The sequence below is a fragment of the Hyperoodon ampullatus genome, assembly GCF_949752795.1.
Source record: "Hyperoodon ampullatus genome assembly, chromosome: 4".
NCBI lineage: Eukaryota > Metazoa > Chordata > Mammalia > Artiodactyla > Ziphiidae > Hyperoodon > Hyperoodon ampullatus.
In genome coordinates, this window is record NC_136917.1 from 32,346,035 (window position 1) to 32,360,482 (window position 14,448).

Genomic DNA, 14,448 nt, shown 5'->3' on the forward strand with positions numbered 1-14,448 from the left:
TGCCGTTACGCCATCATTTGTTTTACAGCTCATTTCACACATATTTCCCAAGAGCCTACTATGTGCAGGACACTGTGACCAGGCTGTCAGGCTACATCAACCAACAAGACCAGCTGAGTCCCTGCTCTGCTGACCCTGGACACTGGTGAGGGAGCAAGATCAGTGTGTAAACAGAGAAATATCCACGGTGATTTCAGACTGTGAAGACTAAAATTTCATGAGGCATAGAGAGTGACCGCAGGGAAGGATGTTCAAGATTAAATGAGATTTACGGTTTGTATCTGCCTTCCTCATTCACTTTCAGCTCCATGAGGGGAGGGCCAGGTCTAGAAGAGTGGCTGGTACACAATAGGTGCTCAGTAAATGTTGAATGAGTTAAAGAGGGGATTAGATTAAGACTATTTTCATAGCACTTTAGATCAGGTAAGAGGCTTATCATGAACCAATCCATCGTCTCTCCTATTTTACGGATGAGGCGAGTGAGTCCCTAAGACGCAGAAAAGGGAAAGATGTCGTCAAAGGCAATAAGGGAGTTGATGGGGTGTCATCATTCCCACACAAGTGAGGGTGGCTGAAGGAATGGTTTTGAACAGCGGGGAATGGAAGAGAGTAGAGACCAGACTTAAGCACAGGTCCCTCCAGGAACCCATGACACCCAGCCAGTGCCCAACTCTCTCCCCATACCACACAGACACAGCCCTGCATTCATCCATTCAACAAGTATTTACTCAGTGCCTACTATGTGCCAGGTGCTCAGGACACAACAGCAAACAGAAGAAAACCCCCTACGCCCATGGAGCTGACATTTAGTAGAGAAAACAGAGAAGAGACAGCATAAACAAACGAATAAATATATAACAACAAACTGTGATTAGGACAGTGATAGAAATAGCTTGTGACAAGAGAGAAAAATGGAGGGGTCTACTGTGGGTTGGGTATCCAGGAGGACCTCCCAGAGGAGTTGCATTACTCTTCAAACACACACACACACACACACACACATGCACACACTTTGATCCAGACAAACATAATCATACAATCACCACATACAGGCTGGAGCCTGAGAAGCTTAATAGTGTGCCTGAGGCCCCATAGCTACTGGGTGGCCACGCAGAGATTTGAACACAGAATCCACATTTCTAACCAGTGTACTTCCCGCTGCACCCACATGCATGTACCCTCCCCGCCTCCACACACACACATACTCAGAGTCACACAGAGACACAGCCAGCCTCGTGCCCACATAGACTGATATGGTGTCACTTTGTCACATACACACACTCCTGTAGGTATGGTCCAGTCTCAACTATACAACACTCAGACTCCCAGAGAGTTCTACCTGTCCAGTTGCATGTGGACAGCTGTGTACACAGTCTCACGTTCGCACATGTGCACGCGCACACACACACACGCATGCCCCGTGGGGTGGGGGGCTGAGAGTCCTTCCCAGCTCCAGGTCATGGAGCTTGGGTAGTCATTGTCCCGCCTCAGGCCTGAATGATCTGGGGCAAGCTGTGGACAAGGGTATTCATCCTCATTTCCATCCCTCTTTAGCTGCCCATCACCCTGTCCTTCTGAAGACAGTGGAGGTTGGGTGAAGCCAGTGCTCCTCTGTCAGGCCAGGCCAGGGACGCTGACAAGCTGGATGAGGGAAGAGGCCTCTTCTCAGCCTAAGCCTGGTGCCTGCTCTGCCATCTGGACCCCCCTCGCCAGCCGGCTGCTGCGCAGGGGAGGGGAAGGCAGGCTTAGTGGCTCCCGTCCACCTGGGCACTCAGGTCAGTTTCTGAAGCCCTGTGTCCCATGCCCAGGTTTCTGCCAGAGATGATTTCTGCAAATGTGCACAGGTGTCCAGACAGTGGTGGCATGTGTGTCTCCACCTCTCTCCCCTGGCCTCCTCCCTTCCTTCCTTCATTCCACAAAACCTTGAGCACCTACAGTGAGCTGTTCTGGGCACTGAGGATACAGCCAGGACCGGCTAAAGAATTCTGCAGAGCCCAGGGCCAGATGAAAATGCAAGGCCCCTATTTAAAATTATTAAGAATTTCAAGACCACAACAGCAGTGCATTAAACCTTCTAAGCATGGGGCCCATTGGGACTGCTCAGGTCACGTGTCCATGAAGTTGGCCCTAGAACAAGACAGAAAAATCCCCTGCCCTCATGGAACTAAGGGGTGGGGGCAAGCAGAAACATAAACATATGATACCTCAGGGGTAATGAGTACTGAGAACAGAAAGTAAAGATGAGTGAGAGACAGAAGGTGATGGGGTGGGGGGAGGCATCCATGCCAGGGAAGGCCTCTAAAAGGGGTGACTTTGAGCAGAGAGGTGAAGGAGGTGAGGGAGTCAAGTGGATTTATTCACTCACTCAAGAGACATTTGTTGAGCACCTACTGTATACCAGCGTTGTCCTAGGTCCTGGAGATCCAGCAGGGGACAAAACTGACCAACGTCCTGACCTCATGTCCTAATCAAAGGACAGGCAATAATAAAATAGGTAAATTATATATCTTGTTAGAACGTTGTAAGTCTAAAACAAACAAAATGAAAGCAGAGCCAAGGGAGATCGGGGGTGGGAGGAGCGCAGGATATCTGAGACTGGTTTTCCAGGGGAGGGAAAAGCAAGTGCAAAGTCCCTGAGGTCTAAATATGCTTGAAGTGTTTGAGGAACAGCGAGGAGGCCAGCGGGATGAGGGGGGAGGACGGGAGGAACTGAGGTCTCCGTGAATGTGTAGCTGTCTCCCATGTATGTCCATAGCTCCACTGAGTCAACAACAGTGATAATTGTTAGTATTATTAAGATAGTGGCTACTGTTTCATGAGCACCTACTATGAACCAGGCACTGTCCTCAGAACCTTATGTGCATTATTTCATTTCATCCTCACAACAACCTCCTCAGATAGGTATGAATATTATCCCCATTTTACAGATAAGGAAACTGAAGCTCAAAGAGGCTGGGCAACTTGCCCCCAAATATACAGCTAATAAGTGGCACAGTCAGGATTTGAATGCATGTCTGTCCGTGTAATACTGGAGCCTAAGCATGGTCCTTACTACGTGGCCCTTTCTCTGCCTGTCTGAGCATATGTGTCTGTCTGCATACAGAGGAGAGGGTGCCTCTTTCTCTGTATGTCTAACTCATTCCTTCATTTATTCACTCAGCATTCATTGAGACTATGTGTGGGGGACCATGATGAATGGGTACCATTTCTTGCCCTCACAGAGCTCTAGTGGGGAATACAAATAATTACAACCCCAGATGATGAGTGCTTTAATAGGGGCAGAACAAACAGCAGTGGGAGCCCAGAACATGGACTGGCTCTGTCCGGCTCAGAAGTGGAGGTGACCTTTAAGCTATCTTTATACATTCATCCATTTGTTCAACGATTGTCTGTCATAGACTTGCCTGGTGCTAAGCACTACGTGGGTGAGATGACGTTTACATTCACTTCTACTAGTTCATATTGAACTGAAGTGCTAGTTAGAGCTATACGGCAAGAAAAAGAAATAAGAGCTAGTCCATAGGAGACCTTCTAGGAACATTATTAATATGCTCTTGAGTCCTCAAAACAGTAACTAGACATTTAACAAATTATTAAGAGCCTACGATGTTCCAGATTCAGTTCTAGGCACTGGGGATATATTAATAAAATAGATAAAATATTTTTGTCCTCCTGCAGCTGATATTCTAGTATGGGATAAGACAGACAATACAGGTAATAAGTAAATTACATAGTATGTTATGAGGTGATAAATGCTGTGAAAAAATAGAGCAGGATAAGGGAGTTTAAGAATCCTGAGGGGCTAGCAACTTTAAACAGGGGTGGGGTGGAGAGAAACACCAGGAGAAATGCTGAAAAGGTGAGATGTGATTAAAGACCTGAAGGATGTGAGGGACCTGCTGATGTTTAAGGGGGGAAAGTTCCAGGCAGGGGGAACAGAAAGTGCAAAAGCCCTGAGGCTAGAGTTTGCCTGGTGTGTCCAGAAACAGCCAAGAGGCCAGTGTAGATGGAGCAGAGTGAGCCTGGGGGAGGGTGGGAGGAGATGAGGACAGCAGGAGTGTGTGAGCCTCTTGTTGAGGACTTTGACGTCTCCTCTGAGGGAGGTGAAAGCCATGGAGGGCTCTGAGCAGAAGAGGGACATGATCTGACTTGGGTTCTAAGAGACTCCCACAGGCTCAGATGGTAATAGTATTTATTAAGCACTTACTGCGTGCCAGACGCTGTTCTTCGAGAATTCAATATGGTCTGATCTCATTTCATTCTCGTATAGACCCTGCAAGGATTATCATCCCATTTCACAGAGGTGAAACTGAGGCTTAGACAGTTTAAGTCACTGACCTACGGCCACACAGCAATAATTTGCAGCGCCTGGGTGTGATGGTGCAGCGAGCGAGCCAGCCTTTCCCTCCCGCAAGCTTTTAGATAGGGATTGCCGGCAGCAGAGCGCACTCATAATCGGGAGTTGCGTCTGTGTCCCTGTCTGTTTCTATTTCCACGCGTCCCTGTCTCTCTCTGCGCGCCTCTGCCTGCGCGTCCCCCATCTGTGCCCAAGCCGCCGTCTCGCTGCGCTCGGCCCCCGCACATCGGAGCTATTTCGGGTTTAGGCATAAAAGCCCAACAGCTCGGAGAAGACGCTTCCTCCTGCCCCCGACTCGGACCACGCGCCACACGCGGCCGGCTCTGGGAGCTCCCTGTCTTCTCTGAGGGATCCCCAGGCTGGAGAAGCCCCCGCAAGAGGACAAGTGGGGGCTGGGGCGACCCGGGCCGGAGGCTCTCGGCCCCCCAGTGGCCAATCCAGGCATTGACGCTGTTCAGAGCCCAGTCGTGCATCAGCTGTCGCTCTGGCAACAGACGGGCGACGTCACCGACAGGCAGTGCGTCAGCCACCTGCTGACGTCACGCCCCAGGAGAGGCAGTTGCCGAGGGGCGGGGGCGGATTCCATGCTCAGCCGGCAGGGGGAGCCCCCGGGAGCTAATGGAGGATGCCTTCGGCCCGGTCCTGCAGGAGGCGCTGGCCGGGGCCGACATGGTCCCTGAAGCCCCCAAGGCGCGCTAGTCTGGCAGGATGAAGAGGAGTCGCAGTGTCCTGCCGGTGGCCCGAACCGGTGACGAGGTGCGAGGGGCGGGGCCCGGGATGGGGGCGGGGCTTGGGCTGCGAGGAGGAGTAGGGAGCCCTCTAGAGACCAAGACTGACTGCTCACTAAGCCTGGCTTCACTTCCCCCCAGGCAGCAAGGAGTCCTGTCCCCTTGTGCCTCAGTTTACTCCCTTGACTTCATTATTCTCCTGCTGCCCAAATTAAGGGCTCTCAGCCCAGGGGTAGAAGGCAGGATCTTCCAAGGGTCTTTCCAAATAGGGAGAGGATTGTAGGGTGGAGGGGAGGGTGCTGGGGGTGAGGCCTTGAGGGTCTCAGATATGAGGAGAGGGGGCCACAGACGTTTAGGCCAAGAGGGGGCTTCCTGGACGTGGAGGGTGGTGATGTGTTAGAGGGGTTTCACAGTGAAGGGCAGAGTACAGGCATGAGGGCCCAGAGCCCTGGGCATCCAGTGGTTAAGAATCTGTGCTTCCACTGCAGGAGGCACGGGTTCGATCCCTGGTCAGGGAAATAAGATCCAGCATGCCGCGTGGTGTGCCCACACACACACCAAAAAAAAAAGAGAGAGAGAAAAAAGGGAGTCCCACAAAAATTATGGCTGAGAACGGGCACCCTTCAGATGTAAGAGCTGAGAAGGGACCCTCTGTGGGAGGGATTAGTGAGTGGCTAAGATGTGAGAGGGGCACAGGAGCCTATATCCCCATCGGCCACTATCTCAGATGGTTAGGGAGGGACGTTACTGCAGAGAGGGGCTCAGAGCTGCCTGACCAGGCTGCACCCCTATCCCGCCCTTGTCACACCTCAGAGGCCGCGAGAGACCCCCGAACCGGGCCGAGCCAACATGCTCGGGGCTGCCCTCCGACGCCCTCGCCGACGCCTCTCCATGGGTCCAGGCCTGGGCTGGGCTGAGCCTGAGCCCTTGGAAACTGGGGTCCCTCTGCCACCACGGCCCACCACACTGCCACTGCTGATCCCCCCGCGGATTTCCATCACCAAAGCTGACAGGTAGGCAGGAGGTGGACCAGGCTGGGAGGTGGGGTGGAGGAACAGGGCCACCTGGGCTAAGTCCAGCCACCAACCCTTTCCCGTGCTCTAGGCTCCTGGCTCCCTGTGTTTTGCAAAAGCAGCTGAAACTTCTCCTGGAGCCTGGTGGGTCAGGTTGTGACATAACCCCGCCCCTGCAAGAGGCACCTCTTGCAGCCCCTAGGAACCCCTTCTTCCATTTTGCTGCTGCCTGAGTAAGCAAGGGGCAGGATTTCGGAAAGGGTTTCAACCCTCCAGTCCCCAACGATGCTCCCATAATCAGAGAGCTGGGACAGGCTAGGGAGTGAGCCTCCCACCAATCCGCTGTGCACCTCTCTTTCCCTTTCTGAGAGGATGCAGTTTCTTCAAGGCCTTAAAAGGAGATGGTGGGACCCTGGAGGAGGTCTGGACTGGCATTTTTCTTTCTTCTGAGCTCAGCTTCACACTGCACTTCCTTGCTCTTCCTCATCTGGGGTTCTCGGAGGGCACTTCAACCCCCATCTTGGCCCAAGGATGAATTTGAAAGCCAGACAGCTGCCACTGTTCTCTGCAGCCTCAATCTCCCCATCCACCCCTTTGTCTACTCAATCGGAGGGCTCCAGGGACTCTGCTTGGGTCATGGTACAATGGTTCATTTCCAAATGGGGGAGGAAGTGACTGTCATACCCCTCTCCAGTGGTCTAATGTAGCCCCCACCAAAAAAAAAAAAAGAAAGAAAATTCCTCTAGCCTCTACCTGGTTCAGGCCACAGATCCAACTACCAGCTCTGGCCCACTGCCTTGGGCTTTCCTTTTTGTGCAGCCCCCGCTGTGACCTGACCCCACCCTCAACCCCACCCTGTGTTACCCCACCCAGAGCTTTGACAAGACAACAGCAACCCCCCGCCCCCCGCCAATAATTTGGTCCAGCCCAAGACCCTCAAGTGATCTGGGGAGGACTTCCAGCCCTTACTGATCCCCTAGAAGCTTTTTTGAGTATGCACTTGTGGGGAGGGTCCCTGAGAGAAGTTGGGGGACACAGCTCTGGCCTCTGGGACATCCAGCCGCTGCTAATAGGAGGGCGTTTCTGGCTCTGCGTTCGCCCACGCCTGGAGCCCCCTCTGGCGGGGAGAAAAGCGGCTGTGAGGGTTGGAGACGGGCTTTGTTTTTTTTGTTTTTTTTTTTCCAATAAGAACAGTGCGGAGGGAGGGCGGTGGCAGACGGCAAGGCTTGCCCGGGGGGAGCCCTTGGCGGGGGCGCGCGGGGACGGGGCCTGGTTGCGCGTACTTGCACCCAAGCTGGTTAATCCGAGCGCTCAACGGCCGGGGGCGGGCCACTAGTGTGTGTGCTCTCCCCCTGCCCGGCAGCCACCGACACCAGGGCTCGGCCCGGGCCGGGGCGGGGGAAAAGGGAGGGCGCTCGGATCCCGCTAGCTCTCTGCTCGCTCGCGCTCAGCGCGGCGCTGGGGGAGGCGGGAGCGTGAGTCACGGCGACTCCCGATTTAGGTGCCGGAAGGGGGGCTCTGCCGGCGGGGGCAGCGGGGAGGAGGCGCGGCTGTTTACTCGCCTGAAAAGGGCACGGGGATGCGTCCCGCGGCTGCCCGGGACCTGCTTCAGTTTACCTGCTGCAGAAGCACTTTAGAAGGAGCAGCGATACACAGAGCGGTGGGCGGGCAGTCGGGTTATCAGAGCCGGGGTGTCCTCCTGGAGCCACACAGGAGCCAAAGGGACACACCCCAGTAACACCTCAGAGTGGCCCCAGGCCGGCCACACAAACACACACCAACACACACGGACTCCCTCAGACACCACAGTCAAACAACAGAGGCTGAATCGAGTGCACAGCTCCGCGAGCGCGGACCCACCACAGTACACACCCAGTCGCGGGGGAACACAAGCACAGACCCCAGGCCATCAGAACAGACCCTGTAAGAGGCACACAACCTCCAAACAGGCAGCACACGTGCACACACTTCCTTCAGCCACAGACACGCAGATACACGCACAGCGAAATCCAGGTAAACAGGCAGACCGCAGCAGCCAACCACGTGCGCACACACACTTCGAGCAGACACCGAAAACACAGACATCCCTCGGAAGAGGCCACGTGCGCGCACATCCCGCCCCGGGCACACACCATCACCGTCCTCCGACCCACCAACAGGAGATTCCCCGAACACCGTCGCCGCCCGCTGCAGGGACCGCATCCGTGTTTCCGGGACCACTTCCCACAAGCTCCCCCTGGCCAGGGGTAGCGAAGAGGACAAGCCAGCACTGGGCTCCGCCCCCACCATGATGGACGGACTGACTGACACACCGGCAACCAGTCGGGTGTCTCCTTCGCGATCGGATTAACCGTTTAACTCCTTCGTGGCCGTGTGCGCCGCGGCTAAGGCAGGGTGCTCTGGAGAGAGCTGAGTTCCGGCGCCCCCTCCCCACCGAGAGCGGGGCTCTGCGTGGGCGGGAAGGGCCCCCCCTCGGGTGGCTGCCCCCCACTGGCCCGGACGGAGGAGGAGGGGGGCGGCGCTGACAGCCGCGGCGGGCGTGGGGCGGGGAGAGGCGGGACGGGGCGGGGGAGCCGGGGCTGCCTCAGAGCGGGACGCCGAGCGCGGAGAGCGCTGCCCCGCATCTAGCAGAGAGCCAGGCGCTGACAGGAAGCGTCCGCGCCCGGCCCGGGGGCGATCGGCCCGTAGCGCCCCCGGGTCTCTCCCCGGGGCGCCATGGCCCCACCGAGGCCAGGGGCACTTGCGGGGCCCCGGGCGCGTCAGCTCGCGCGCAGCTGAACGGGGTGCAGCTTGGAGAGGCCGGGGCCCCCTGGGGTGCAGGTGGGGGCCGGAGCCATGGAGCCCCCGGCCGTCCCCTCAGAGAGGAGCCTATCTCTGTCTCTGCCAGGGCCCCGGGATGGCCAGGCCACCCTGAAGCCGCCCCCCCAGCACCTGTGGCGGCAGCCGCGGACCCCCATCCGTATCCAGCAGCGCGGCTACTCGGACAGCGCGGAGCGCGCCGAGCCCGAGCGGCCGCCACACCGGCCCATAGAGCGCGCCGACGCCGTGGACACTGGCGACCGGCCTGGCCTGCGCACGTCCCGCATGTCCTGGCCCTCGTCCTTTCACGGCACCGGCACCGGCACCGGCAGCGGCAGCGCGGGCGGAGGCAGCTGCAGGCGGTAAGACTCCGCGGCGGACGCGCGCGGAGCGGATAGGCGCGCAGAGAGGACGCAACTCGCCCCGCTGACCGCGCGGGGGCGCTGCGACGCGGGTGGGATCAGTGTGACTGACGGGGCTGGGGGGAGGAGTTCTACTGCGGGGGCGTCTGGGACCTGACCCCCGGTGGTGCACTGTACCCGAGACTTCTTACTGAAGATGATCCTGAGATCGATTTATGGGGGCGCCATGCTGCGTGTGCTATTAACGGGGTCTTGGTTGAGGGTTGCAGCTTTAGGGGTCTGTAGCCTTCGTCGGTGACAGTGCAGGACAGTGACTAGGCTGGGTGCCACTTGACGGGTCTAGATTCACTGTTTGGGGATGGCCTAGGGGTCAGTCTGTAGGGGGTGCCTGCTAGAACCCCAATGCTTTCTGCAGGCTGGGGTGCTCCCAGGGTCCTTCTAGAGTGGAGAGGACTGTACTGGGAGCGGGATTCATGGACTTGCCCTGCAGCTGGGGTCAGTAATCTAAAGGGGGCCTCTTGGGGAGCCCTGTGTTGGGGGCCTGTGTGCTATGTCAGAGCCCCCGCTCAGGGCAGGAGTGTTAGGGTTCAGTAGCTGCCCAGAGGGAGGGAACAGTGTTCATGGGGTGCACAGTCCCACCACAGGGTGAGGGAGTCCCTGGCTCCCTAGGTAACAGTGTTAGTGATGAAGTGTGAGTTGGGTACCCTCTCATTGAGCTGAGTTTGCTCCAGCTGTTGGGGATGGCCAGCTGTGGCTGCCTTGGCTGCATGCTCTGCCTGGGGTTCTGGGGTCCTATGATTGTGACAGCATAACTGTGTGTGTGTCCAGGATAGTATAGTTTGTGACATGTTGACTGTGTGCTCCCAGGACAGTGATTGTGCCAGTGTGACTTGTGTGCTTCAGGGACATGGTGATTGTGACTGTACGACTGTGCTCCCAGGACTGTGACTAAGTGACTGTGTGCTTCTGGGACAGAGGTTGTGACAGTGACATCGAGTGGTCCTGGGACACAGTGACTTTGCTGGGTGACTGAGTGTGCCCCTGGGGTGCTGTGATTGTGATGGGATGACTGTGTGTGCTACTGGAATACTATGATTGTGACAGCGTGGCTGTATGTGTTCCCAGGACATTGTGATTGTGTCCCTGACTGTAGGATGTGGTGATTGTCACAGAGTGACTGTGTCTGCTCCCAGGACAGTGATTGTGACAGAGTGACTGTGCATGCTCCTAGGACAGTGATTGTGACAGTGACTCTGTGTGCTCCTAGGACAGTGATTGTGACAGTGACTCTGTGTGCTCCTAGGACAGTGATTGTGACAGTGACTCTGTGTGCTCCTAGGTTGTGACAGCATGTATTTCTGGGATGCAGTGATGGTGGCACTGTGATGTGTATATTCCTGGGGACACTGTGATTGAGACCCTGTGAAATGTTCTCGGCTGCTTGTGTGCCCCGTGTCTGAGAGTTGGTGCTCTCACTTTTGGGGCGTGCACCCAACTCCCTGGCATGCTGTCCTCTAACCACCTAGTGTTCCGATGGGGTCTGACTTTGTGTCCTGGTGACATGTGTGACTGATGGCTTTGACTGAGTGCTTTGCCTGACTCCCGTGGGTGCCCCTCTACTTGGAACACCACTGGGACAGTCAGAGTCAGGCCTCTCCTGGAGTTCCTGAGGGAGGCCCTTCTAGGCTGGGACCCTACTATTTTAACTCTCTCTGGGGATCTCCAGCAGGCACCACAGCCTCCAGGTCACCCACCCACCTCCATTCGGGGCACTCCAGCACCCCTGCCCACCCCCAGGAAGCAAGTGTCATGGATCCAGCACTCACAGCCTGCTGTTTCCCACAGGGAACTGGAGAGAGGCTGAAGGAAAACAAAGCTGGAATCAACAGGAAATGCCAAGACCAGGGGCAGTGCGCCAAACTGGCGCAGGTCACTGTCCTGAGAGACCCAATGGGGTGCGGGGTCCAATAGGAACTGGGCATTAGTCCCTTTTTAGGCCCCAGGGACTCCCCCTACCCTGGTCTCTGTGGTGCTGACTCTCTGGGGACAGTGGCTGAGTGACAATCATCATCATTATCTTAGTGAGATCCATCTCATAATGGCTCACTCTTGGGCTCCATGCCAGGGACTTTTCCACACATCTTCATCCCTAGTGATCTGTGAGGTAAACTGAGGCCCAGAGGGGCAAAGCCCCTTCTCCTTTTGTTTTTTTGGCCGCGCCACATGGCATGCAGGATCTTAGTTCCCCTTAACCAAGGATTGAACCGCGCTCCCTGCAGTGGAAGTGCGGTGTCTTAACCACTGGACCGCCAGTGATGTCCCCCCCTTCTCCTTCTTACCCAAGTTCACACAACCAGGAAATGGCAGAGCTGAGATTCCGACACAGGTCCCATCTGATGCCTGTGTGTCCTGGCACAAGTGTCTTGCCCTCTCTGAGCCCCAGTTTTCCCATCCGTAAAGTGAGGCTGTTGTTGTCACTGCCCTGTGGGGGTCATTTCGAGAGTTCTGTGAGATTGGGGATGTGTGTAAAGGACTTCACACAGCGAGTGCTTGGTAGTCACTCCGGGACCCGAATTTGGGAGAGGAGGTGGGGCCTCCGTAGACCCTGCTCCTGTAGGGTGGGAAGGAAAAACAGGAACCTCAACCACATCCCCGCAGGGGCTCAGGTTTCTGTTTCACTGTGGGCCTGTGTAGCCTCCAGTGGCTGTGGCCGGAGGGAGGGTACTGGTGCCAGCATCCTCCCCCCACCCCCAGGCAGAAGGAGGAAGGAGAAACCGAAAGGCCTCTCATGGGAACTCACTCCTTAGGAATGAGCATTCTGCCAGCCCAGTTCTCCAGAAAGGGTGCACACACGGGGTTCCAGTGCTCCACGTTAGAGTTCATGCAGCCACCAGAAAGGGGATCCAGAGAGCCCTCCAGACTTGAATCACAGGAACCTCCAAAGAGAGGGCACTGCCCCCCCATCTGAGATGGCATCTGAACCCCCCTCCAGACCTGGAGATGTGAGAGCCTGCGCTCCCGGCTCCCTGTGGGGCTGAGTCACGGCACCGCCACGATCTGTCAAAAGGCAGATGGAACGGGAGGAAGAGAAGGACTCTGGTGGTGAGGTGGGGAGACTTGCCTGAACTGGGGGGCGAGGCCAACGTACCGACCCCTTTTGAACCCCCAGACCCTCCCCACCGAGGGAGGCTCTGCCTGGCCCCAGGAGGAGGTGGATTCAGCCGGACTGGGGTCTCTCTCTGACCCGTGGTCTCCACTGGGGTCTTCGCCTCCCCCAGTCCCTGGCGCTCCCACATCCCTGCGTGTGTATCGGGAGTAGGTCTCTCCTCGCGCCCCTCCCTCCGCACGCCCTCTGCCGGGTGACAAGAAAGGCACAGGCTGACTGTGCGCTCGGAGTCCGGACCTGCCTCCGGAACTCTCGTCCCCGAGCAAAGTCGCCACCGCCGTCACTGCCACGGCGCCCCGTATTATTACTTCACGTTTATTGAGCGTCCCGGACAGCGGGCGCCAGGCCGGCCGACCGCAGGCTGCGGGTGAGGTCCTCGCCCACCCGGGGTTGGTACCAGGCCGCTACCTCCATCCTCCACCTTCAGCCGAGCGTGGTGGAGACGGCCGCCTGGCGGATGGAGAGGAACTTGGCGGAAAAGTTGAGGACGCGGAGTTCCCGTCTCGCCTCCGCGCGCGCTTGCCCAAGCCAATGCCCATGCCAGGGCCTCCCAACACCAACCTGCGTTTTAACTCCCGGCATCTTTAGCTTCCCATTCCTGCCCAGGAAACCGAGACACAAGTGATTTGCCTAAGGCACACAGCGAGGAAGGAAGGGCAGAATTGGGGTTAAAAACCAGGTCTCCTCGACTCCAGACCAGTGGGTGAGATTCAGATTGTAGCCCCGTCCGCTGACTCGCTGTGTGACCTGGGGCCAGCATCATGCCTCTCTGGGTCTCAGTTTCCTGATCAGTAAAGCCGGGCTGAATAAGATCTTCCCACCCCCCGGGCTGCGGTAAGGCTGAGATAGCCGACATTGGGACTGGGCAGCGAGGAGCTGTTGTTTTGAGAACTGCACTTCCTCAAAATGCACTTCCTCGGCAGAGCGAAAGGGGGCGTCCCCCAAACCACAAACCCGGGTTCTGGCTGCCAGGGTGCCCCCTCTTTCAGCAGTTAACAGATGGACTGCAAGCTCCTCTGAGTTTCAGGAAACTAGGGCTTTGGGCCTGGGAGAACTGCAGATCGGCAGGGTTAGGGCAGAGTTTTGGGGGGCATCTGAGCCCACTGTTTTCACTCCTAAGAGCCCAAATCCAGCCTTTGCCCTTGACTTGCTGTGTGACCTTGGGAAAGGAATTCACCTGTCTGAGCCTCAGTTTCCTCATCTGCAACAGGGCCATTCATTCCAAAAACATTGATTAAGTGGGACTTCCCTGGCAGTCCAGTGGTTAAGACTCGGCGTTTCCACTGCAGGGGACGTGGGTTCGATCCCTGGTCGGGGAACTAAGATCCTGCATGCCCTACATCGTGGCCAAAAAAATCCAAAAATAAAAAACAAAACAAAAAACATTGAGCATCTTCGAGCTGTGGTGAAGACTGAAATGGACCCAGTTCCCGCCGTCCTGGAGTTCTCAGACTAGAGAGTGAGGAAGAAATAAGGAAAAGCATTCAATAATTCTAGATGGTGACGCATGGGATGTGAAGAAAAGAGAGACTTTGAGGTCAGGGAATGCCTCTCTGAGGAGGTGACATTTGAAGAGAGACCTAAATGAAGCGAGAGAAGATGCTATGTGGGTGTCTGAAGGATGAGGTTGACAAGCAGAGGGAATAGCAGGTGTGGAGGTTCTGAGGTGGGAACCTGTCTCATATGTTGGAGGAAGAGCAGGGAGGCAAGTGTGACTGGGACAGAGTGAGCAAGGGGTGCTGGAAGGAAATGGGGCGTGGAAGTGATGGGGCAGCTCATGTAGGGCCTTGTAGATCATGGTCAGGGCTGGCTTTAGACCTCAGTTTATATCTGACTTCAGGGAAATGGGGCATGGAGGTGATGGGGCAGCTCATGTAGGGCCTTGTAGATCATGGTCAGGGCTGGCTTTAGACCTCAGTTTATATCTGACTTCAGGGAAATGGGGCATGGAGGTGATGGGGCAGCTCATGTAGGGCCTTGTAGATCATGGTCAGGGCTGGCTTTAGACCTCAGTTTATATCTG

At 56.4% G+C, this 14,448-nt stretch overlaps 1 protein-coding gene across 2 annotated transcripts in view; it reads left to right on the forward strand.

The window, feature by feature from the left end:
• Positions 1–8,933: 8,933 nt before the first annotated feature.
• PDE4A (phosphodiesterase 4A) overlaps positions 8,934–14,448 on the forward strand; it is a gene marked incomplete at its 5' end in the record, with an annotated part of 36,173 nt that continues 30,658 nt past the window's right edge. For both annotated transcript variants that reach the window (XM_079703417.1, XM_079703418.1), the window contains one exon: positions 8,934–9,259. In XM_079703417.1, coding sequence (XP_079559543.1) covers positions 8,934–9,259 — 326 coding nt within the window. The remainder of the gene's footprint in view (positions 9,260–14,448) is intronic.